Source organism: Natrix helvetica (assembly GCF_964273705.1).
Source record: "Natrix helvetica genome assembly, chromosome: 11".
Classification (NCBI taxonomy): Eukaryota; Metazoa; Chordata; class Lepidosauria; order Squamata; family Natricidae; genus Natrix; species Natrix helvetica.
Genome location: NC_138562.1, coordinates 14,521,460 through 14,548,961, shown reverse-complemented (window position 1 = coordinate 14,548,961; position 27,502 = coordinate 14,521,460). Strand labels below are relative to the sequence as shown.

The window sequence follows — 27,502 nt, the reverse complement described above, 5'->3', positions numbered from 1 at the left end:
TGAGCGCCAAAGAATGGAGGCCTTTGAACTATAGTGCTGGAGAAGACTCCTGTGAGTCCCTTGGACTGCAAGGCGATCCAAACGGTCAGTCCTAGAAGAGATCAACCCTGACTGTTCTTCAGGGAAACTCAAAGACTTTGGCCACCTAATGAGAAGGAAGGACTCACCGGAGAAGAGCCTCATGCTGGGAAAGATTGAGGGCAGAAGAAGAAGGGGGCAACAGAGAATGAGATGGCTGGCTGGAATCACTGAAGCAGTGGGTGTGAGCTTAAATGGATTCAGGGGGATGGTAGAGGACAGGAAGGCCTAGAGGAATGTTGTCTATGGGGTCACGATGAGTCGGACACAACTTTGCAACTAACAACAACAACATACACATATGCATATATAACTCTAGAATCATCCACAGTCATGTATTTGAGTGATGGGAGATTTAAGACACTCCACTTAGTTAGACAGCATTTCAGGAGAAAATAATATTTTTTAAAAAAAGTTAATTTTCTTCCATTGGAGCACCTCTTTTTTTCACAAAGTGAACAAAGAACATTAGAACTAAAATTATAAACTGCTAAATAGATGCCTGTTTTTTTAAAAAAATATATATGTATATATTAACATAAGGGTTCTTTAAAAATAATATTTTAAGCCCACATTTCATCTTGGTGTTAACTTAGAAATGCAATTAATTTATCTTTGCAAGCAAATCCAAGAACATATGTTGAAAAAGCTTTTTTGAAGCAAAGTCCTAGGAAATCATGTTTCAACGCTTTCTTGTTTTTTTTCCTCATTTTTGCAGATTAGAGACACAAAATCATCTGATCAAAAAACAACCCTGCTGCATTTCCTGGCTGATATTTGTGAAGAGAAATATCAAGACATCCTAAAATTCCCCGATGAACTTGAACATGTAGAAAGTGCGAGCAAAGGTAGATCAAATGATAAAAATTTTGATCTGCTAACATGTGGCAGGTCTTTTGAACATTGCATTTGTTCCTTGTGGGACTGTGGTAACCGTAAAGATGGGGAACACTAACAGATAGTTCTTTTTCTAGCTTTTTCTAGAAACCAAGTAATTTGCTTTACTAGGGAATTAAGCATTGTAATCGGATACAATGCCGGTTCTTAGAGGATGGAATCCTCAAGACCCTTTCAGATTTCTGCAAAGTGAAATAAATAAATTATTTCTTTCAAAATCAATAAATGTTCCAAAAGTGCTTTTCCAAAAGGCAACTGAACTTTCTTTGTTTTGCTTGATGATGTTTTGTTTCTCATTCGAGAGGCTTCCTCAGTTCTGGATGAGAATTAAAACTTCTTCAAGGAAAACAAAGGAAGTCCAGTTACTTTTTGGGGAAAAAAAAATATCACCTTTGGCACAGCCATGGATGACTGAGAATCTCTATAGACATTAAACCAGTAAATATTGATAGATATGGCCCAGATAAGCCAATCTCTTGGGGGGGAGGGGGGGCTCTTGATCATTTTTAAGAATGTAAAGTGATGCTGAGACCAAAATCTTTGAGAACTGCAGGCATAAAAAGTTACAGCAAAGTGCTTTGAAGATGAGTCACCTTTTAACTCATTAATTATCTCAAAATTTCAGTTTCTTATCTTCATGTGCAATTACAATGTTCTGTTTTTTCTCATTGGATTGAATTATTAAAATCAAAGCTTTAGCAAAATTACAGACACGGCTCAGCTTGCCCCCGCCCCCACCCCCAAAAATCAAAACCTATCCAATTGTCCATCCATCCACATTTTGGGAAAAAAAAGAAATACTTTGCAAAATGCAAAAAGTTACTATAGATATTTAGTCTACGTAAATTAATCTTATTTTCATATGATCCCAAAGGAACAAAGCCACAAAATTTGCCTTGATGATGCCTATAACTCTACTAGCCCAAATTCTTGACATCGGAACATTTTGGCCATCAAATCTATAGACACACATGGATAAAATATGAAGGTGGTTTCTAAATTAAATTCAGATTAGGTTAAACATGGGTCTTATCAATTAAATGTAATGAATTTAACAGTGTTTGCCATCACTTATGTAATTAGAAACAGATGGTCGATTCCCTGTTGCAGAACTTTGCACAGCTTTTATGAATTTTCACCACGGTGCTGGTGCTTATGCTAATTATTCTTCAGGAAAGTTTTGGATCTGAATTGTAGGGGGTTAGTATTAGAGAAAATGTTCTTGTAACTAGATGTTCCATCATCCAGGTGTAAATTATAGCAGAGTTCAGGCATGAAATACATTTTTGGTCAAGTGATCAAAGCTGATCTTTTCTTTAATGTATAAATATGTAAGCTATTTTTAAGATGACACCTCTCCACATACAAACATTACCATCTTACTGGGAGGTTTGGCAGTTTCATCGAAAACATCTGAAGTGTTAAAAGGTCAGCTCAAGGTATTAAACCAAAGGGGTTGATAAAGTTTAATTAAAATCACTGCACCAATACAAGTGAGAAAGACTTAGGAATCTGAAATCCTATCTCCCTTAAGATTTTGAGTATAAGTTTTTTTTTCTCTATTGCCCATACATCTACCCACCCACCCATCCATCAAATCTATGGATCTACTGAAGAAACTGTTAAATAAATAAATAAATAAAAATCTATATTTCCCAAATTCTTGCGGGTATTGCAACTTCAACTCAAAGCTTAAATACTGTACATAATAGTTGGCATTCACATTTAACAATCCATAGTGGGTGAAATATCCACTATGTGTCTTCAGATTATATATAAAATTAGTCTTTGTCTTCACATTAGTCTTTTATATACATGCATACATATATAAATGTCTATATAAATATATATAAATTTAGAGCAGGGGTATCAAACTCGGGGGCCGGATACGGCCTGCGGGGTGCTTAGATCTGGCCCGCAGGGCCATCCTGAAAACAGTGAAGGATTGGCCCGCAATTCCTCTGCCAGTGAAAATAGAGTTTGGGAGCACCACAGGCAACCCTTGCAAGCTACATTTTCACTGGCGGAGGGTTGCATTAGACTAGCTTGGGAGCCCGTTTTTGCTGGCAGAACATATGGGCCACCATAGGTACCCCTGACATGAGTGACATCAATCTGGCCACGCCCATCCCAGCCCCCTGAGGTCAAGCACAACCGTGATACAGCCCTCAATGAAATTGAGTTTGACACCCCTGATTTAGAGTATGTCGTTTCTATATCTTTGCCCCCCAAATAGTATATAGTATAGTATATGTCCCCAGCTGTCCTTGTCTCAAAAAGAAGTTTTTTTTTTTTAAATTGAATATTATAAAATGGAGATGTCCAGGCAGACAGAACCCATGAATTTGTATGGCGTAATATAATGTAACTTCAGGTGCTCAAATCTCCTTTATCTTAATTCTGGTATTATCGACCTCATTTAAAGTACAACTTCTTAAGGACACATGCCAATTATTTTTACGAGCAATTGAGTATACATGAAAGATCTAAGATAAGTTACCTCTATCCCCCCAACTACCTCTACTTTCTTCTTTAGCTACTATTATTATTACTATTAGTATGCACTTTTGTTTCATTTTACGTATAAAGTTTTTAACCTTTTATCGCAGAAGGGAATGTAAGTCAATCCATTAGAGGTCTGTTGGATCAGACCATTATATAAGCCACAGTAAACAAAATCAAATACATATCAAAAGATAAATATTACAAGCAATAAATAAAAGTGGAATCAATAGTAGCCTAAAGCATAGAAAATTAAACTCTAGGCTTATTTAAAAAAAGAAAAAGCCAGGGAATATTATGATACCTGTTTGAGAAGATAAAGGCAAATTTCTCTGGAAGGAGCATTCTGCAAACAAATTATCACAAGAGAAAATATTCTGTCTATGGTTAACAGATACATCATTCCCAATAACAGAGTTGTATCACAAATCTTGATATTCATAAAAGCTTTAGCAATAATGCATCTTGATCTCTTCTAGATGCCTCAAAATTCTTTAGATGATACTGTAAAACTAAAATACCTACCTCTGGGAGGTATGTGTTGAGAAGTTCTTTCCTTTAAGCCTTTTTGATAGAAATGATGGTCCTAAGATATTCTTGAAGACAATAGGAAGTGTTAAGAGGTAGCCTAATTTTAAAAAATGCTCAGGGCTTAGCAATGCAGCGACGAAGTTTTGGAATTATTCCACATGTAGGTGCACAAAAAATGATTAACATACACCCAGCATAAGCAGACATCAGTGTAATGAAATCACAAGGAATCATTTAGTGGCTTGCACAGGGGAAATCAGAATATTGGATGTCACACTTTTGCAGGGATGAAAAAGAGGATTTAACAAGCAGTAATTGCGGCCTGCTTGCGGAATTACACAATTGGTTGCAATCAATAACATCCTAGTTTAAAATAGGAGAAACACCAGGACAGAAGTTATTGGCTTTTTTTCCCCTAATGTGATTTACATCTTTAAATAGGATATGTTGATATTCTTTTTTTTTTGTACCCTAAAGAAAAGATGATAAAAACCCTAGGACAGGTTCTTTCCTCCACCCCAAATGCTCACTACACATTAACTTCCACAATGGAGAGAGGACAAGAACAACTAAGACAGCAGGGTCGACTTAAGAGTTGGCGGGCTGGGGGTGGCGGAGAGCTAATTAATATATTCAAATGCAAAATGTTCAGGAAAAGAACTTATAATCAGTAGAAAATGATCCATGCAAGTCCACAGGGGGAAAGTGTGAATGGATATTTTGGGTTTGCTTCGTAGTATAAGTTGAGCCTCAACTTTTGAGCTGTTAGTATTGACCGACTAAAAAGCAAGCTCTGTTGTAGATAATTTAAAGCTGATTAACCGTGTTGCTGAGACAGGGTGGGCAATACATATATAAAGAAATCATGATCAAAAGCTCACAAGTCAGATTTCATAATTGGATTTTTATTTCTCAATTCTTCACTATTCTGCAGTATAGTTAAACCCAAATAAATTGGCAGACTTGCACATTACGGAGGGAGTGATAAACCGAAAGCAAATCTTCCTCTAGTTTACAATTCTTGCAAAAGCACTCATCAAATGAAAACAATTTGAATTTCATTCATGTTTTAAACGGCCAACCTGGAACCTTCGGCAATTGTTGTCTTGTTACGGTGTTGATTCTGGTTCATCCAGACTTTTCATGCCTTGCATTGAAAAGGTCTGTGGTGCTTAAATAAAAAATTTAAAAAGAAAAATGGCGCCTCTGTTAAACTAAGACTTTTTTTGAACTTGAGTGCTCTGTTTTTCCTCTGCTGTATTAATGAGTAGTGTAAGAGGAAGAACTTTGACATTTGAGGAGGAGGGAGAACATGCAACTCCTGAAGTGCTAATTAAAATGTTGTGAAACAATATTACCCTCTTTAGTTTTACATTGTTAGTTCTAATGCGGATTCCTTTTTAAAAAGCTTCCCTAATCAGAATGCGCTGGGCCTCTCATTATTTCTCTTGATTCGGGGAAGATGTCCTTTCCTAATCCTCTTGAAGATGCAAAAATAAAACAACTCGGAAATATAAAACAAAATTTCTTTCATGAGCATTTCATTAGTACTGTAAAGACAATACCCAAACCTCATTTTAAGGCTTCCTGTAAGACAGCAAAGTGGGTTAGACCATAGCTTATCATAGATTTAAAAAATAAACAAACATTGGGTCGATGAACTAGGGGTATGTAATGGTAAGAGACTTTGAAACAGGATTCAATATGCCTTGTGACCCAAACCCATGATTTACAAAGAAGTAATTAAGAAGTAATTAAGAAGTAATTAATGTAAGTATAGAGTAGGAGGTGATTATTCCATTCTGCGTTGATGGTAGACACTTGTGAGGTGCGTGGGGCATGTCCCCCCCCCTTCACCCACAGGAAATGGCAGGGACTGGTTGCACATGCATTTAAGTATTTTAGAGCAGGGCTTATTTTCGGGGGAGGACTTGTTTTAGCACCTGCACTCAAAAACCCGATTGGGCTTACTATCCAGGAAGCCTTATTTTCAGAGAAACAGGGTAAAAAGGTATAAATTTAGCTTTCCATTTCTCCACGTCCCGTTTGCAGTTAGTGTTACAAAATTAATTTTGAGAACTTACTGTGAGAAAGAATGGAGTTCTCTAACGAATTGATGTTCATTTTCTCCTCCCCTGCACGGTGTCAGGCTTCCTCTTGGAGACTATAGAAACAATATAGATTTCACATCCTCATTCTGCATGTTTCGTTTGAATTTCTTAGCAACCTGGCAGCTCTAGAAATAAATCAAACCGCGGGAGCAGAAAGTTTTACTTAAAGCCACCATGCATTTCATGTTGAACTTCGGTTGCAAAGAACTACGTACGTGGGGCATAGAATTAGGTGAAATTTAATCTAAATGTATGCTGAGGTTGGGAATAAAAAATGGTGCCAGCACAGAGAAGTTACCTGAACCATCTTCATCAGATTCAGTTCCCAACAGCAGTTTAATTCCTGAAAAGTGATTTGATTTCGACCTCCAATTCAAAAACTATAAAGTTATTAACAAAATAAACTATAGGCATAAAAGGAAACCTTTAAACAAGGCTAACCTTGAGAAAGAAAAAGGGAATGAAAATAAAATATTTATAATGTCTTCAAAAGCGTATAAAGCTTACCTGGAATCCAATAGTAAGAACATGAAATCCATTCTGGAAGATGAAGAGAGGGCAAACATAATACAGTCCATCAAAATTGGTTTGGAAATCATGAATTTATAATTTGGAAGGTTTCTGTTAGGAAGGGACGATTGAGTCCCGCTTTGTACACTGTACAAGAATCCAAATTAATGTTCTGATCCAGGTTTCCTTAACAAGCAAGAAGTGGAGACTTGGTCCCAGGGAAACCCCCTTTATTTACAGGACTGTGAATTCCTGTCATTCACAGTCAGCAAGGCTTAGCAAACAGTCTTTCAAAGGGTTGTTTATCAAATGCGAACCTTATCTTGTTTGGCAAGCTGCCAAATAACTAGTTCCAAATGCAGAGCAAGGCAAAACCTGGCACAGAGCCTCTTAGAGTTACAAACATAACTTTCCACTCTTGAAACAACCAAAGGAACAAATTGTTTCCTGCAAAAGCCCCTTCCCCATTCATTCCTCTTTTGTTTCCTATGGGAGGGGCCAATCACCTCCAAGGTGTGGCTTTACTCTTAAGTCGACCCTGCTGTCTTAGTTGTTCTTGTCTTCTGGCAGCTCTGCGCATGCGCACACTGGGAACAGTCTCCAGCTGTTCCTCTGCCTCACTGCTGTCTAGCTCCCTCTCTGCCTCCGACACAGAGCCCTCGTCTGAGCTTTCCTCAACTCTCAGGACTGGCCCACGTTCCTCCCCAACCTCCTCACTCTGCTACCAGCTCTACTGACGGACCACAACATTTAAAGCATCTCTTCCTGTTAGCTTTCCAACCCCTGCATCCATGAAAACCACCTTGCCACCTCCTTTTTCATTGGTAGTTCTGTTGAATTCTTTCTGATGTTTAACTGAAACATTCTTTTCTCCAATTTAAGACCATCATTCCATGTTCTTGTACTTTGGGAGAAAAAGTGCGGGTCACGGTCAGGGTTTTTGATAAGGTGTAGAATTATTTATAGCGGTGAACATAAAAAGGGACTGTTCAGCTTTTTTTTCTTCTCATTCTTACAAATTTTTCAGAAGCAAAGTTAACTCTGTGCCTGAGTTCACGCACAAAACTCTGAAATATTATTTATACTTTATTCATTAAACATGAAACTCAGCCAACTGAGTTATTGCTGTATTATTATTATTATTATTATTATTATTATTATTATTGTTGTTGTTGTTGTTGTTGTTATTATTATTATTATTAATATTAGTAGTAGTAGTAGTAGTAGTTGTTATTATTATTATTATTATTATTATTATTATTATTATTATTATTATTAATTATTGCATCAACAGAATTGTATCACAGCGGCCAGTTCTTTCGCCGGATTTGGCATTGATGACTAGTCGGGCCCCACCCAGGGGCCTAGCATTATTATTATTATTATTATTATTATTATTATTATTATTATTATTATTATTATTATTATGTGCTTGGTGAAGAAGTTACAGTAGCCTGCTTCGCTAAGGCTGTTAATAAATAATAAGCAAAATAAATGAATTATATGGGTGAACTCAACTTGGATATAATTAGATTGGATAGGCCTATTTAAGCAAATGCCTATTTTATTTTATTCTATCCTTGAAGGATCAAGCAATTATTTTCTTTTTTATGATACCTTTTGCTCTTTGATTTAATTATGTTGCAAGGTGTATGTTATTTATTTACTGGAGTGACTTGCTCACCTTGCAATTATGAGTCTGGACAGCAAAAATAGGTTAAACCAAAGAACGTCAATAGCAGAGTAGCTAACAAGAATAAAAACAACAGTAGGAGTAGTGGAGAGGTAAGGAAAGAAGGAAGGGGAAGGAGAGGAGTAGAGAAGGGAGGGAGGGAGAAAAGAGAGGGGAAATAAGATGATGTTACAACAGGCGGAAGGGATGGTAAATAAAGCAACCCAAACTGTATATTATAACCTATTAAATGGAATAACAAATGTATAAGAACGACAAGTGTAAAGAAAAATAACAATTATGTGAAGGTATACTTACAATGGTGTGTAAGACAATAAAATATTTTTTTAAAAAACTTTAAGATTACAAAAAAGAATAAAAAGAACAGAATATGAAGCACAATGGAGACCAAACCACTGCTATACAGTTATTCTCCAACTGTTGTAAGGTAGCTTACTCAGCACCCTGAAACCAGGCACCCCAACAGAGAAGACTTGTTTTCTTCTGGGTTCTGCCAGATGACCTCATTTCATAGAAGGGACCTACAGCAAGTCCACTCAGTTGGATTTTGTAGAATAGGCGGACTTTGTGAAATACTTGAAAATAAGGGATGCCACAAAAGACTCTATTTTCTCAGTATCATTAAGTTCCAATGCTTAAAAAACAAACAAGCAAGTAAGCAAACGAGACCCCTGCCACAGTCAAGTTCAAAAGAGACTATTCAGAGTGGATGGAAGTGAAGTTATGCAAAAGTTGCCTCAAATAATTTTCACATAAAACTATTCTTCCAAAACTTCTCAAGAGTCTTTCTCTTTCTCTCATCCCAGCATAAACTCTTTTTCTTTTATGCCATATGGTATCTTGTGGAACATGTTCAAATCTCTGTAAACGTTCTTCGTTGGCGTGGCATCCTGCTTTGACTTTAGAGATGATTTCCGAGAATTTCAGGTTAAAACTGTTAAAATAATCTTAACAGAATAGAATAACAGAGTTGGAAGGGACCTTGTAGGTCATCTAGTCCAACCCACTTCCCAAGCCATGTCTGATAGATGGCAGTCCAATCTCTTATGGAAAGCTTCCAGTGATGAAGCTCCCACAACTTTCAGAGGCAATGTCTGTTCCATTGGTTGACTGTTCTCACTGTCAGGAAATTCCTCCTTATTTCCAGGTTGAATCTCTCCTTGATCAGTTTCCATCCATTATTTTTTTGTCTGGGCTTCAGGTGCTTTGGAAAATAGCATGACCCCCTCCTCTCTGTGGCAACCCCTCAAATATTGGAACACTGCTATCATGTCTCCCCTGGTCCTTCTCTTCATTAGACAAGCCTTGCCCAGTTCCTGCAACCGTTCATCATATGTTTTAGTCTCCAGTCCCCTAATCATCCTGGTTGTTCTTCTTTGCACTTTTTCTAGACTCTCAACATCTTTTTCATAGTGTGGTGACCAAAACTGCATGCAGTATTCTAGGTGTGGTCTTACCAAGGCTTTATAGAGTGGTATCGGTACCTCACTTGATCTTGGTTGTATCCCTCTGTTAATGCAATTAGAATTGTGTTGGCTTTTTTAGTTTTCGCCACACATTATTGGCTCATTATTCAACTGGTTGTCCACTTAGACACCAAGTTCCCTCTCACTTGTGGACTTCTGGCTGAGAAATTCTGGTAGCTGAAGTCCACAAATCTTAAAGTTGCCAGGCTTGGTGAGGGCTTTGTGGTTTATTAATTTGGTAAACCGTGGCTTAGCACAATGCAGGAGCCCAATCACAGTTTTCAATGTTGCTGTCCACATTTCAGCAGGGAGAAGATCTTGCTTCTCATACCTCCCCCCCCCCTTTTCTCTCTTCCCCAGTGTATCTTATTACTCTGCTAAATCTCCAGGAACGCAACAAACACTTTATACTGTATTTCCCATATCTTAATTTTGCCATAATGCTGTTCCATAGTGAAATAAGTTATTTTCTATTTTCCCAGGTTGACCTATTGCCTGCATTTATTTATTTTTTTCAACTCACCGTGTAGTTTCTTTGCTTTTTATTTGTCTCTGAAATGCAGAAAGATGTCCTGGTTTTGATTACTGTGTTCTAGCTTTTTTCTTTTCTTTTTTCTTTTTAAATTTAACAGTGTGAATGAATTGAGATGCTGTGGGAGGCAAGGAAAGGAGGATTTACAAGAGTTTCATAATGTATTAACTGTGTTTGTTTATTAACTTCAGTTTTATTCATTACCGTTAATTACATCCCTTATACTAATGGGGTTAATTACAGGCTCCTATGGTAAATCTTAATCATCTTAATTTTTGGTAACTCTAGAATAAGGCTATTGTGATATGTTGGAATGGCTTTGAAGACCGCTTATAAATAGTGAAACAATTCTTCAGCATATTTTAATGGGACCTATAAACACACAACCTGGGTGACTTATAAAACATTGTTCAACCATAATAGCAAAGTCATATAGATGGAGATCTATCTTCAAATCCCTCCTAAATTCTAAGATGACTATAAATACAGTGGGGAATAATCAGGCGCCTTGAAATTCATCCAAAATATTGCTGCTGGCCTGAATAAGTCCTTGAATTTTTATACTTCTTCACTCTAATAAAGTTTTCTTTTTGAATCTAAATATCATTTAAAGAGATAACGTTCCTTAGAGATCCGGAGCCAGATTAATATTAGAAGAAAAGTATCAGTGTCTGAATAACATCTAGGAGAAAACAAAGACATAAAATTGGAAAGTTTATGTTCTGAACGAGACTTCCCAAGAGCATGAAGCAAACTCCATGTCCTGAGAAAAAAACCTTTTATTAATTGACTGTGAATTCTGCTCATTCACATCCAGCAAAGTCTTTCAAGGGGGAAATTACGGTCACAGACCTTCTCTGGCTTGGAGAGCTGCCAGGCCGATATCTGCAAAACGATATCTACAAAAACCGAAGGCAGTTGATAACTGTCAGACGGCTCTGGCCCCATCTCTGCCTCCAACACAGAGCCCTCATCAGAGCCTTCCCCAGACTCTAGGACTGGCCCATGTTCCTCCCCAACCTCCTCATTGTCCGAATCTGCTGCAAGCTCTGCTGGCCGGCCACAACAGTTTCTTCAATTTGTTGCTTTGTTGATTAATACTATTTTTTTTCTCCTAATTCTCTCCCCACTCCCCCCCCAAAAAGTTTTCTGAACGTAGGATAAGATAAATGCTCCCAATTCCACTGCAAAGCAGCATATCATCACATTTCTGAACTGTGAATTCCATTTTGCTTGAAGATGCTTTAAAAGTCGCTTTGCTAGTTTGATAATGTGCTTATTACTTATTATCTCACTTTTAGTGTGGGTGTATGAAATGCCCTTTATCTGTGCTTTGCCTGACCTTCCTCTTCTTCTAATTGAGAAATACTGAAGTTCAGGTGTTAATAAATTGGTTTCATATCATTTGTTTGTTAATGCCTTCTTGCTTGTCACCTTCTACCTTTTAGAGAACATAGGAGGAGAACCACATTAGTGTGCCATGCAAACTGTGATTAGAGAGATTAGAAATAAAGAAATATACTCCTTTTTAAATATGAAATATCCACCTAGATTAACCATATCTAGCAGAATTGAGTCTGGCAGGTTTTTTTTTTTTAATTTCATGTTGAAGCAAATATTCGATGACCTCCCTTGTATATATTTCTCTTTCAAGATTCCTTGTTTGAATGGGTACCAAGGTGGATAAAGATCAGTGATTTTTTAAAATAAAAAATAAAATAAAAATCCCATGAGATTTATCCCAAGCATGAGAGCCTATACCATTTCAGACAAGTGACTGTCCAGTCTCTTCTTAAAAACCTCCAGTGATTTCTGGTGGCAAGCTGTTCCACTGGTTAATTGTCCTCACTGTTAGGAAGTTTCTCCTTAATTCCAGGTTATTTCTCTCCTTGTTTAGTTTCCATCCATTGTTTCGTGTCCTGACCTCTGGTGCGTTGGAGAATAATTTGACCCCCTTCTTCATTGTGGCAGCTCTTCAAATACTGGAATACTGCTATCATGTCACCTCTAATTCTTCTTTTCTTTAGAGTAGCTAGCCAGACCCAAAACCTGCAGTTGTTCTTCATATGGTTTAGTCTCCAGGCTTTTGATCATCTTATTTGCTCTTCTCTGAACTTTTTCCGAAGTCTCAACATCCTTTTTTTGTAGTATGGTGACCAAAATTGGTTGCAATATTCCAGCTGTGGTCTTACTGATCTGGTTATATGAAGTGAGTATAAGTTGGAAGTTCCATTTTTGCATCTCGAGAACATACACACAAATATTTTTAGACACTTAGTGCTTAAGTTAAATTGAAAGAAAAAATATCCTTCATATCGAGGCACCCATTCAAACTTCACATACTTCATGAATAGAGGGATAGAATGAAGATCACATGAATTGTTAATATCACTTTATAAGGCCTTGGTAAGGCTACACTTGGAATACTGCATCCAGTTGTGGTCGCCACAATGAAAAAAGATGTTGAGACACTAGGAAGAGTGCAGAGAAGAGCAACAAAGATGATTCAGGGACTGGAGGCTAAAACATATGAAGAACAGCTGCAGAACCTGGGTATGTCTAGTTTAATGAAAAGGACTAGGGGAGACATGATAGCAGTCTTCCAATATCTCAGGGGCTGCCACAAAGAAGAGGGAGGCTATTCTCCAAAGCACCCAAAAAGCAATGGGTGGAAACTAATCAAGGAGAGAAGCAACTTAGAACCAAGGAGAAATTTCCTGACAGTTAGAACAATAAATCAGTGGAACAACCTGCCTCCAGAAGTTGTGAGTGCTCCAACACTGGATGTTTTCAAGAAGATGTTGGATAACCATTTATCTGAAGTGGTGTAGGGTTTCCTGCCTAAGCAGGGGGTTGGACTAGAAGACCTTCAAGGTGCCTTCCAACTGCTATTCTATTTTATTTTATTCTATTCTATTCTATTCTATTCTATTCTATTCTACCTCTACAACACAAAATTCACCCCTTTTGGCAGAAGAAAGATAAATTGCTGGAGTATAAAATATATTATTTTAGATAAACTTAACACTCGGGAACAATTTTAATTAAAAAGTTGTTAAAACAGATACATACATACATACATACATACATACTTACATACATACATACATACTTACATACATACATACATACATACATACATACATACATACATATATTTCTACCTTAGGTGCCACACTAGCTCTGATTCATATGTCTAAGATGTTTTCATTACCTTGTTTTGCAAAGATGCACAAAAAATATATATATACGTTGCCATTCCAAAACACCTTTGCATATTTATCAGCCTCAAAACTATCCTGTGTGGAAGACAGCTGTGTTGTAGTGATTATGCCTATCACCTTTTTAAAAGTTTCCAATAGGCCTCCGTTCACGTCTCCTGATTAATAAACCGTTGGCTTTATCATTTTCATATGCTAAGCAAGCCAGAGGGTTAATGTGATGAGATTGACAGTCAGGTGACTGCTGTTTGCTGCATTGTCTAAAGTAGCTGCTAATTAACATCCTGGGATTAAAATGCTACAGCTATGGAATTTAGTGCTGTGTGTTGTATTTCCCACCAGTCTGGTGAATTGGATAGAACAGCCTGCGATTATCATTAGAGCAGCCAGTTGCTCCAGGCTTGTTCTAGAAAGTTCATTTTAAGCGTTTGACAAGGGAAGACATTAGCGCCAGCCGAACTGGAAATAATATTTCACTGGAAATCGGGCATTCCTGAATGCCTGCGTTCTGACCTAGGCTTCCTTAACAAGCAAGAAACGGAGTCTTGGTTCCGACAAAAACCTCTTTTATTTACATGATTGTGAATTCCTTTCATTCACAGTCCGCAAGGCTTAGCAAACAGTCATTCAAAGGGTTGTTTATCAAATACGAACCTTATCTTGTTTGGCAAGCTGCCAAATAACGAGTTCCAAACGAAGGACAAGGCAAAACTTGGCACAGAGTCTCTTAGAGTTACAAACAGAACTTTCCACTCTTGAAACAACCGAAAGAACATATTGTTTCCTTCAAAAGCCCCCTCTCTGTTCGCTCCTCTTTCGTTTCCTATGGGAGGGACCGATCAAATCCAAGGTCTGGCTTTACTCTTAAGTCGACTCTGCTGTGTTAGTTGTTCTTGTCTTCTGGCAGCTCTGCGCATGCGCACACTGGGAACAGTCTCCAGCTGTTCCTCTGCCTCACTGCTGTCTAGCTCCCTCTCTGCCTCCGACGCAGAGCCCTCGTCTGAGCTTTCCTCAACTCTCAGGACCAGCCCATGTTCCTCCCCAACCTCCTCACTGTCCTACTCTGCTACCAGCTCTGCTGGCCGCCGGTGGGTCACAACAGCCGGTAGTTTGAAGACCTTAATGCAGTGTAAAATATGGGAAGGAGTTGTTTGGTCTTCATCCTCACATCATCCTTCAGTACATTGGAACACTCAATGTTGTCATCCATCAAAGATCGGTTCACGCCGGTCTGGTGCCATGAGCTATCATACCGACAGTTTGTTTCTGATTTATCAAGGGATTGTTTATCCTGGCAGGTATGAATGAGAGAAAAAGATGACGTGCCAACAGTGCACAAGATCAGTTTAAATGGATAACGTACTATCCCAAAGCTTGCCTCCTTCTTTGCTGATATAGAGGAGAGCTAATTGTGGAAGTTTTCATGTCTTCATCCTTCCCCGTCGTGAATTCTTCATGCACTGTCTCTATTTTAAACGCTAAATGTTGATGACCTACCTACCTACCTACCTACCTACCTACCTACCTATCTACCTACCTACCTATCTATCTATCTATCTATCTCCAACCACCCAAAATTAATTCATCAGAACACTCCTTCCAGTTCCATTTAAAGGGAAAATATGTTAGTATTTGCTTTGAAAGAAAATCAAAAGCACTAGGAGACATATCCTAATTGTGAAGCTCTTAAAGGAAGGCAGCATACAGCTTTTCTCTTTATGAGAACTTTAAAAAAATAAAACCATTTTTTTTTAAAAAGCAGCATTATTATTATTTTTTCACCAGAAGTTTATTCCCATGGAACTGTGGTTGAAGATAAGAACCTGGCCTACTAAAAGAGGTAGCTAATAACCGCCAGAAAAGCAGAACAGTACCTCTCTTGCTCCCACAGTGTCCCCCCTCCCCCCCATTTGTCTTCTGTTCCATAAAAGCAATGCAGTAGCTGTGTTTTATTTGCTTTGCTTTCTACCGTTGGGTCAAGTAGATAGGCAGGCAAGTGATCAATAGAGTGCACTCCGAGAGTTCATTCTATGCCTGAAGAACCAGTTCTTTGAATTTAGCAGCCAGGTGATAGTCTGAAGCTTAATAGACACAGAAAGACCTCGATTGGATTCTTGGGTGATTTGATCACTCCTGAGATGATGGTTGCAATTCCACTTCCAGCAGCTCCACCCTTGTAATGCCGTGGAAATGTTATTAGTGTGCTTTGTTCTTGTGCCTGTTCCTTTTATTACAAAATGTTCTGCTCACAGGATACATTTCATACTAGGTACACTTCCTGATGCAAAGCAATAAAATATTGCCAATGCATAGGTAAAGGTAAAGGTTCCCCTCGCACATACATGCTAGACATTCCCGACTCTAGGGGGCAGTGCTCATCTCCATTTCTCAGCCAAAGAGCCAGTGCTGTCTGATGACAATTCTGTGGTCATGTGGCTGGCATGACTAAACGCCGAAGGCGCACGGAACGCTGTTACCTTCCCACCAAAGGTGGTTCCTATTTTTCTACTTGCATTATTCCATACTTTTGAACTGCTAGGTTGGCAGAAGCTGGGACAAGTAACAAGAGCTCACTCCATTACACGGCGCTAGGGATTCGAACTGCTGAACTACCGACCTTTCTGATCGACAAGCTCAGCGTCTTAGCCACCGTGTGCCCACCGTGTCTGATGCATATCAACCCTATTATTGTATACTACCAGCTGTCCTAATTATAGTTTTCCTTTTTCTCTACCCGGATATATGTTGAAATGCTATAATGCAGGGGTGTCAAGTTAGATTTCATTGAGGGCCGCATCAGGATTGTGTTTGACCTTGGGGGGAGGGAGAGGGTGTGGCCAGGGGGCATGGCCAGCTTGACATAACTCGTATCGGGGGTTCCTGTAGTGGCCAGAGCACTTTACCAGCAAAAACGAGGTCCTGAGTTCCATTTTCAGCTGTGATGGCCTCCTGCAACATTCTGCCAGCAAAAACTGAGCTCCAGGAACTTTCCCGAGCTCTGTTTTCTCTGGAAGAGTCACTGTGGAGCGCCCCTTCGTTGTTTCATGGGGGCCCCCGTGGGCCAGATATAAGTACCCCCTGAGCCAGATCCGGCCCCCGGGCCTTGAGTTTGACACCCCTGCTGTAATGTCTTTGGAGCATACACTTGCTTTCAATACATCAGGTCAATTAATTGTTGGCCTATTTTATTTGTTATTAATCCGTGTCTCACTTTATTAAGCTAATTGAAAGCTTAATAAAGTTTCAAAGCTTTGTACTGCCGGAGAGGGAAGACTTTTTATATTTTCTCAAGTTTGACTCATCTGAAGAATTCTTTTAGTAAAATAATTTCTGACACCACTTAGTTCCTGTTACCGTCGTTGGCTTGATGGTTTTGGTTCTTTCCAATCTGAAATGCATTTTTACAATACAATACAATACAATAGCAGAGTTGGAAGGGACCTTGGAGGTCTTCTAGTCCAACCCCCCACTTAGGCAGGAAACCCTATACTGTTTCAGACAAATGACTATCCAACATCTTCTTAAAGACTTCCAGTGTTGGGGCATTCACAACTTCTGGAGGCAAGCTGTTCCACTGATTAATTGTTTTAACTGTCAGGAAAATTCTCCTCAGTTCTAAGTTGCTTCTCTCCTTGATTAGTTTCCATCCATTGCTTCTTGTCCTACCTTCAGGTGCCTTGGAGAATAGTTTGACTTTCTTTTCTTTGTGGCAACCCCTGAGATATTGGAACACTGCTATCATGTCTCCCCTGCTTCTTCTTTTCATTAAACTAGACATTCCCAGTTCCTGCAACCGTTCTTCATATGTTTTAGTCTCCGGTCCCCTAATCATCTTTGTTGCTATTCTCTGCATTCTTTCTACAGTCTCCACATCTTTTTTACATTGTGGCGACCAAAACTGGATGCAGTATTCCAAGTGTAGCCTTATCAAGGCCTTATAAAGTGGTATTAACAATTCACGTGTTCTTGATTCTATCCCTCTGTTTATGTAGCCTTTTGATTTTTGATTGATATTGTTGTGTGTTAAGATTAACTTACAGTCCTGGTCTTTAATTAGACTGCCCCTAATGATATCATGGTGTGTGCAAAATTTTCACTTGTCCAGATCTTTTTGTAAGATCAGATATTATTTTTTAAAAATGGGGAATGGTGAAAAAGCATAGAACTTCACAAATTAGGGCCAGATACCATAGCCTAATAAAGATTGTTGTTGAGTTGGAAATTGTAGGTCAGAATTAAGTGTTACCTAGTGTTCAGGTAAAAATGTTCCCCACTATAAACAAAGTAGAAACACAACTGTCAAAATTTTCTTTTGGTGTGAGGCTAACACAATAGAATCATGTCTAAGTAGCGTCTCCTGTACTTTAGAAACTGACCAGGTCAGCATTTAATATGTAAACCCAGGACAGTGAAGCGATTTGAATTGCAGGTAGAAGAAATCCACTTCAAATTCACTCAACCTCATCATGAAGCCACTTCTTTGACAAGGATGGAATTGCAGGTGCTTTTATTCCCCTCTCCTTTTCCATTGCATTGTCTCCAAATTATCTAGCACAGGTTTTTCAAGTTGTTTGAGGTCGTTTAGATTTAGCCTGATGATGGAGAACTTGATATAACCCTCAGTAGCCCATGTGACTCGTTCACTAAAATTTGAGGGCAAAATTGCTCTCATCTTTCACAGCTCCTATCTGAAGTTGCGTAGGATGCCGCCTTGATCACTGTTGGATAACTTTCCAATTACAAGGTCCAAAATTTATGGGTGATGTGTTTGGTAGAGTCTTGTTTTTGTCCAGATGGTTCTATTGAAGCTAGTTTATATTGATTTATTTTTCAGGATGAAGATGGGGTCATGGGCGAAGGATTTTTTGGGAGTTTTGACTTTCGGGTGACCTTAAATCAGTGGTGTTATGATCCCGACTACTTTCTCTGTTTCCATCTCTCTTTAAACGCTTAAAAGAGCTGTGCATACCACATCTGATTTGGTACTAACCTCCAGAATCTGAACAGCTCATAGCTCACAAATGAAATGTTCATGGAACACTTACGCTTGTAATTATCACCTCCATGTATCATCTGTTTTAACTGCAATAAAGCAGAAGAAGAAACGTTAGCTGACTCACTGCCTTAATTATGAACTTTGAAAGTCTGTCTGTATCGTACAGAAAAGTAAACAGTTGATGAGTCTTACACTTATTTTTCATAGGTTATACTAGCGCTATAGCATAGCCCCCCCCTTTTTTTTTTTGCATTCTTGCCTCATTAAACATGATCTTACAATGTCAGTTAATTTATTTCTGAGATTAAATGTCTCGTTAAATTCTGATGAGGCCTGATGCCTTCCTGGGCAAAACTGGTTGTGAAATACGCTTGCGTTAAATTTTTGTTCTATCTTTTCCTGCCCAAGTAAATGAACAGAGCAATCTGAAGCTCTAAGTAAGATTTTTCTGCAAGATAAATTTTTCAGAAGACAAGGACAGGATTAACGTACGATGGCTTTAAATAGGAGTTCTTTATTTTACTTTCCGTACTGCTTCAGGGATTTATTTGATTTGATTATTATTATTTTTAATCGTAGAGAGACTATAAAACGGGAATGGTCACCTGTTGCGATGTTGTTCTTTAGCATTTTAATGATTATTAAATATTTTATTTATTTATTTTATTTATTTATTAAAAGTGATTAAACTGTGTTTAGGAATGTTGTTCTGATGAATCTCCCAAAGCCAACACTGAATGTGTAGATCAGAGGTGTCCAACTTTGGCAAATTTAAGACTTGTGGACATCAACCCCCCAAATTCCCCAGCAAGCTAAAGATTGGACACCCCTGGTATAGATTATAATAATACATAAGGCAAACCAAGGCCATAAAAAAATTAAATTATACCTCTTGTGACATGATAGCATGTCATATAATATAATATATATATTATATGACATCACGAAATCTCCAGAACCGTAAAGCCTACAAACTTGAAATTTGGCACGTCTGTTCCTCTTGGCTTCTAAGAAAGGATTGTTTGAAATGACTATTAGATCATTAGCATTTCTTATATAGTAATTAACACGCTCTGATGCTAAGGAGTTAGACGTTCTACTTCCCCTCCCCACCTGAACCTGGCTTCCTCCTTGACTTTGTCAGAAGGTCGCAAAAGGGGAACTTGTGACCCCAGAACGCTGCAACCGTCATAAATATGAGCCAGACACCAGGATGCTGCAACAGTTGTAAGTGTGCAAAATGGCCATAAGTCACTTTTTTCTGGTCATGATGTAATTGTGAACGGTCCCTAAATGAACTGTTGTAAGTCAAGGACTGCCTGTATGAATATGTTGCTTTGTTAGCACTCCCTTCTGTAGGTTATAGATCATTTGCAGGAATTCAAATTGGAGAAGACCAGTGTGGTTGTTTAAACTTTCCTGTAGTATCCTAGCAACAATTTTGCTGTCCTGAAGACAAGTCCTTTAGCTAAAGTAAGAGTGTGAGATATATAGAATTGTCAGCACTGTAAAATATTCATGTTGCAATCTGAGTATGAGGATTTAAAGTCATTCCGGATTAAAATTCCAATTAAATTATGTACCTTTATTCATTTATGTTTTTTTTTGGGGGGGGGGTAGCCAGCTCCCAGGTATCTATTCTCTTAAGTGCTATTTAATGTTCTCAGCATCTGAATGGTGCTCTGAGAACATTTAGGGTGCTTTTGATTCCATGTTATTTCATTTTATTTTCATCTTCGGGTTCTTTATTTCTTTCTTTATTTGTTCTCACTTTTGGGGTGATTTTATGGGTGTGAGTGTGTGTGAGTTTGCACAGGATGATGCTTTAGGTGCAATTCCAGTCTATAGCTCACACACCCAAGTGATTTATTAAATCATTATCTGCAATAACAAAATGAACTTGATCAATTTAGCAGTTTTGATTGCCCTCCAAATCATTATTACAAACCCAGAGAGAAGCGAGAGGACTTAGGTGTGTTTCCGTACACACACACACGCGCGCGCGCACACACACACACACAAACATATTCACAGCACTCAACTCTAATGCTCATCCTAAGTAATTAGAGCATTGTCTGTACTAAATTGTTGTCTATTCAGTGTGCCTCGGTTTTCCTACAAAAATAAGTAGCTCATAATTACTGCGCACAAGGCAAACCTTCAGAATCTGATTATGTTTTGTTGCGTGTCATTGTTTTTTTCCCTTACACATTTTTGTACATTTGAAACATTTGTACATTGACACATGTCCAGATTTATCCCAAAGGTGCTTTTTCAGGAGGCAACTGGACTTTCTTGTTTTTTCTTTGAACACGTTCCGCTTCTCATCCAAGAAGCTTCTTCAGCTCTGACTGGATGATGGAGAATGGAAGGATCCTGTCAGGGCTGAAGAAGCTTCTTGGACGAGAAGTGAAACATCTTCAAAGAAAAAAAATCAAGAAAATCCAGTTGCCTCCTGAAAAAGCACCTTTGGGACAACCATGACCTGGATAGCTGAGAATCTGCAGATTTTTAGAGTCCAGATTTGCTTAATCCACGCATGATTCTCTTAGCAATTGCAGAGGTTGTGTCAAAACTGTTGTCAAAAAGAGTTTGTCGAATGAGGCACAACTCTTCGCAATCGCACTTAGACTTTTATACCGCTTTACAGTCCTTTACAGCCCTCTCTAAGCAGTTTTACAGAGTCATCATATTGCCCCCAACAATCTGGGTACTGATTTGACCCACCTCAAAGGATGGAAGGCTGAGTCAACCTGGAGCCTGGTGAGATTCGAACTGCCAAATTGCAGGCAGCCGGCAGCCAGCAGAAGTAGCCTGCAGTACTGCACACTTACCATTGCGCCACTGTAGCTCACTTTTTTAACAACTACCTTGCAGTGGCTGTGAAGTCAAGGCTACCTGTAACCTAAACATTGTTCAAGGGAGTATCCAGCATTGTAGAACTTACACAAGAGAAATTGCTAAGACAATCTGTGAGAAGAAAATGTTCTCCCTTTTGCCACTTTTTCTCCGTAGGCAATTTTTGCAACCCGAATGCTTAAGAGTCTAGCAGATTACTTGTCTCGACAATGAAATGAGTCTTATGACCTTTCCCATATTCGAGACACTCGCCAGGATGAATTGCTCCCTAAGTAATAATCTGTTTAAAAGCTGGTTTTGAATTATTTGTGCTTCTGTGACGTGACGAAAAGAAAATGACTGGTTGGCAAAAATCTTTAACCTGTCTTCCACCATCATCATCCACCACGGATGGCATACTCCAGCAATTTGTGTTTGTGTGTTTGAAAATGTATTCATGAATCTTGGGTTTCTTTTTGGCAAGCAAAGCTAATAATGCTGGAGTTTGAAAAAAAAAAAAACAATCTTCTATTTCTGGTTACTGGTTGTGACAATTCATGTACTGGATTTCGCCTTCCACATTCTGTCTGTTTTTTTTTTTTCCTTTAGGACAATGCAGTTATGTGCAAAATAGTCCATCAAACAACTTGTTATCCCACTTTTTACGTTAGGGGTGTCAGGGTTCCAAATAAAACCCCCAACGAAAGAAGACCCTGAGGCTTGAGTTTCCTTAAAGTTCCATTTGATTAGAGATGTCATAGTGGCACATATGGGAAAACCCGAATCTGAAAGTTTCCAGGTTTTCCCTACCCAAAAGATAGTTCAAGCCCCTTGAAATTTGGCGAGGAGTCTCAGAGAGTCACAAACCAATTAAGCGAAGTAATTGTCTCCTGCAAACGCCACTCCCCTTTCACTCCTCTTTTATTTCCTCTGGGAGGGGTCATTCATCATCCACCTTCCAAGTCGACCCCTGTTCTTTAGCTGTTCCCTTCGTCTGGCAACTCTGCGCATGCGCACACTGGGAATGGGCTCCAGCTGTTTTTCTGCCTCACTGATGTCTGACTCCGAAGGCAACTGATAACTGTCCGATGACTCTGGCCCCCTCTCTGCCTCCAACACAGAGCCCTCATCAGAGCCTTTCCCACACTCCAGGATTGGCCTATGTTCCTCCCCAACCTCCTCACTGTCCGAATCTGCTGCCAGCTCCGCTGGCCTCCTTTGGGCCGCCAGTAATAACACTTTTGTTCCTTTTATATGCTAAAACAACTGCCTCGGATATAAATGTACACGGGCTGAAATTGATAACACAACAACCAATTTTTCCCCCTGCTTGGTTCTACACAGAAATGATGACTGAAACAAACAAAAACGTCCTAATTTTTCTTTCCATGCTCTTCGTTTCTTTCATCTGTAATGCAGAAAGGGGTGTGCTTTTGTCTGAACTACACTTACAGATTAGTTTGTTTGTTTGTTTTGCTTTGTTTCAGCAATTACCGATACCATCTTGCTATTTACAAAAGGCCTTGAGGCTCATTTCAAAAGCAGGGTATATATTTTAACACACACACACAGAGACACAAAACCCCTTCTGTCCCTTTGAACATTTTTTTTTCCTTTTCTCTTCCCTTCACAATATTACTCTGCAGAGCTAATAAGCTATCCCCAAATAATTTAAGAGAAAAGATAAGATACTGCACGGTGAATGCAATAATACTAATTGATTAACTTTTAAAATATTAATCTGAACAATGTAACTGCTGCTTAGCAATTAATTACAAAAAATAATTACAAAGGTGATGTGTTACCCTCTTCCTGTGCCTTTGCTTACCACTATTTGGAACATTAATAATTTGCGTTATCCCATTAAATTAAAGTTAGATGTGCCAGTAAAAAGTTACAGCAGTTACAGCTTTCTACAGATTCTACATTTCATGACTAGAGAGAAAGAGATAAAAAGATGTACTCTGCAGATTTTCTTTAAATCACCAACTATATATATTGCTAAGATGGAATCTCTTTGAAACTGGGTTTCTGTTTAATCTACAAATTAGATTCAAAGGAATGAAGTATTAGCATTTCTATCAATAAATTTGAATAGAATTAGATTAGTTTGAACTAATGGAAGAATAAAATAGTGACATTCTCACATTAAGCATGATGATTCCGTATATTATATTATATATTTCCCTTTATTTTATGAATAGTAGAACTTTTATGAGCCGTAATTCAGAAAAATGAGGGCACATATTAATGGAATTATCTTCACTGCCTTCACGAATATTACTTCTGACATAGCTTTTTTTCCCCCCCAGTCGTAAGTCCTGATCTGATTTCTGAATTACCATTTTTTTCTCCCTCTCTCTCAGTTTCAGCTCAAAGTCTTAAAAGCAATCTTGATTCCATGGGACATCAGATACAGCGTTTGGAAAATGACATCAAGAAATTTCCCCAAATAGAAGATCCTCGTGATAAATTCGTCGAAAAAATGATCATATCCTTTTGCGTATTGTTGCTTTTAGTGTCGAGGACATAACATTGCTCTTTTCCTAGTCAAATATGTGAACTATGCCCTTCTTGCAGTTTAAGCAATATAACATGAAATAACTTTTGAATTAAGGAACGATCTGTTTGATCAGAAAGTTGTCAGCCACAGTTATGATGTATATTCATGTGAAATTCCAAAGGAATATCTGCTTTTTCTCATTATTTTAGTTAGACTACTGAATATAGGAATTGAGTTTTGCCTCGATTCATTCCATGCCCTAATCAAAATCATGATATTTCAGTCATTTTCTCACTAGGGTAACTTAGTGTGTTTTGGACAGAACCCCAAAGGGCAACTTCATTTGGGTCCTTGTGGACATTTCAGACAAAGCCTACAACTTCCTTTGTTGGTTCTGAAATAAGGTAAGAAATCTCAACTTCCTTAAAAATGTTTTAGCGTAGGCCGCAGGGAGGGCGGGGAGAGTAAGACACGAAATGGCCAGATTTGGTAACAGTACCAAATTGTTTAGGATGGATAGACAAACAGACACGTGAACAGCACCAGGTGGATTTCTCCAAATGAGAAAAAAGTAAAAAAAGGCTAAGCACAATGAAACAATCCAGACAAATCTCAGTTCTCGCATCTATTTTCTTTCTTACTTCAACATGTAGTTAACAAAGAGGAGAGTGTACGCAATATCTTTATTGGGCCCCGTAATGACGCCAAAGAGTTGGGAAGTTTTTTTAGTTCTACCACATTTTTCATTAAGCAAAAGAGAAACCAAAATAAAACAAAAACACAGAAAGTTGCAGAGAATCACAAAGCGAACAGGCCCTGAGGTTTGCAGTTTAGAGTCAGTTTGAAGAAGATAATTATAGATTGAATTAATTAATTGCTAGCAGCTATTGCAGGTATCAGATTACCTATCATTCTGGAATAAAAAGTAATGACTAACAGACACAAGCATGCATCTCAAAAAAACATAAAGGGAGCCTCAACACACGTCTCCCCGTCTTTGGCTATTATCTTTTGTTCTTAGGATTATAGTAGCTGCATCAGTTTTAGCTTACTCTTCCTTTAAGTTAGGGAGCATCAGAGAAAGAAATGGTTCCCCAAGACGTAATTTCTAATTTTATTGATTCTTTGTTGACATCTGGAGCAATTCGGAATACTTTTTATTTAATTCCGTAACTATAATATGCAAGTAAGTTCCAGTTCTTGGCATTGAAACCCAAACATAGTTTACCATTAGTATTTGACGGGTTTTTCCCCCCTCCCTATCCTTGCAGTAATTGAGAAAATTCATCCCTTAATAAGTTTTATTTTTGCTAAAAGATCCTGAGTGATTTAGATCTGATTGTTTAGGAAAACAAAAGAAATTTCAAAAACCTGGCACTGGTTTTTCTACTGCGTTTTGTTGCCTGCAGATAATTAAGGCATTTCTAAAGAAAAGCCTTGTGCATCTCGTATCCATCCATTAGAGATGATTGGATGGTCTTAATTGCGACTGTCCACTTGATGGCAAATGTGAGCATATTATTTTATACTCATCTTGCGTACCTTTTAAAGGAAAGATAGAGGACCTCAGGGTTATCACCTATTACGAGTGAAAGGATTTAAAATGACAAGTCTATAAACATCTTCTAGGAAATAAACTCCACTGAACTTGATAGGGTTTGTTTATGAGTATCACCTACATGGCTTCTTGTTTGATTTCCTAAGAAGTTGTTAAACATAACAACTGGGCCTAGAGATCCTTGTTGCCGTAGCAACAAGTCAGCTATCTAGCTCACAAACCCGGAAGAGTCACAACAACGTTCTTCTACTTCTTTTCCTCAACAGTTGACCCTAAGAGACTTTCTGCTTTTGATACTGAACGCATAACCTGCAATTGAGACCTTATGTACTATCACGGGTGGGTTCTAACCGGTTTAGCAACCAGTTCGCTGGGCGTGCGTGCACAGTTTAGAGAAGACTTACCATATTTTTCGGAGTATAAGACGCACCCTTTTCCCTAAAAAAAGAGACTGAAAATCTGGGTGTGTCTTATACACTGAATACAGCATTTTTTGCCTCCTGAAACCCGACTCCCCGGCCCCCAGGACCACTCTAGAAGCATCCTAAAGGCTATTCATGCCCTTTTTAAAATGAAAAACGGTCCCGTTTTTGCTTGTTTCCCCCCCCACTCCCCCCACTCCCCCAACAGCACTCTGCAAGCCCCCTAAAGGCTATTTATGCCTGCAGGGAGACTCCAGGAGGGGGGAAAACGGACCTACCAGAGGTTCCAGAAGTCCGGAAATGGGCTCCGTTTCTGGCCTCCGGAGCCTGGGAGAAGCAGTTTTCGCCCTCCTAGAGGCTCGAGGAAAGGCTCCGGAGTCTGGGGAGGGTGAAACCCCCCCCCAATGGTGCAGGAGCAGGGGTGAAATCCAGCAGATTCTGACAGTTCTGGAGAATCGGTAGTGGAAATTTTGAGTAGTTCGGAGAACCAGCAAATGCTACCTCTGTCTGGCCCCAGAGTGGGGTGGGAATGGAGATTTTGCAGTAACCTTCCCCTGTCACACCCACCAAGCCACGCCCACCAAGTCACACCATGCCCAACAAGCCACGCCCACAGAAGTGGTAGTAAAAAAAATGAATTTCACCACTGTGCCGGAGGCCAATTAGACCACCTCTGGCTGGCCCCAGAGTGGGGTGGTGTAGTGTCAACTTAACAGGTGGGAATGGAGATTTTGCAGTATCCTTCCCCTGTCACACCCACCAAGCCACGCCCACCATGGCCACACCCACCCAGCAACGGGGCAGCAAACCCATTGGTGCAATTTTTGAAGCCTTCCCCCAACAGTGCTATAACCAAATTATCGTCCTTTTTCCCCCTTGATCAGACATATGTATTGCTTTTGTGTTTCATAACCGTGATCTACCAGTGAGGTAATTATCTTTCACTTTTAGCTTATTTCCTCTCATTATTCTATTAGCGAAGAGGAGCTGGCATTGTAACTTATCGGTTGCACAGGAAGTCAAATATTTTGTGATTCCTACATAATTTTGCAATTAGTGATAAGAAAACATGTGGCATCAATGGTGCAAATTAGTACCGAAAGCACTTCAATAAAATGAGTACTCTGTATTCTGATTGTACTAATTTAACTGTTCTCTGGCTCCTGTAATTGGTAAGATTATGTATTTTTGGATAATAACATTAATATCGTAATGAAGGAAGAAAAAACATTTGATATCTAATTCGAAGTACAAGCTGTTAGATTATTTTTTTAACAAAATGGATAATGGTAGAGAGGAAGAATGGGTTTGGGTAATCTAAAAAAAAAAAATCAACAGATGCCTTGCCTAATATAGAGAAATATAGAAATCGAAAGGTTAATCGAAAGAAGAAAATGATTCTCTCTCTAAAAACTTTCTCTACCAACATGATGGAAAATAATGAAATGAAATATGTATATGTGTATTTTCTGACTGCCGCAGTACTTTTCATTTGTTTACGATGTAAACATTATTTAACTCGTAGAAATGGAAAGCTACTTATAGTTAATGTATGAGTGAATTCACATTACCTAAGTCGCATCGGATTTAAAAACACCAAGGAGCATCACAGAACAATTTGAAATCCTAGCACATCATACATGC

At 38.7% G+C, this 27,502-nt stretch overlaps 1 protein-coding gene across 1 annotated transcript in view; it reads left to right on the top strand.

The window, feature by feature from the left end:
• The window catches only part of DIAPH2 (diaphanous related formin 2), a 276,134-nt gene that overhangs the window by 120,022 nt on the left and 128,610 nt on the right, over positions 1–27,502 (top strand). Inside the window, exons 22-23 of the mRNA XM_081963960.1 lie at positions 797–926; positions 23,742–23,867. Coding sequence (XP_081820086.1) covers positions 797–926; positions 23,742–23,867 — 256 coding nt within the window. The remainder of the gene's footprint in view (positions 1–796; positions 927–23,741; positions 23,868–27,502) is intronic.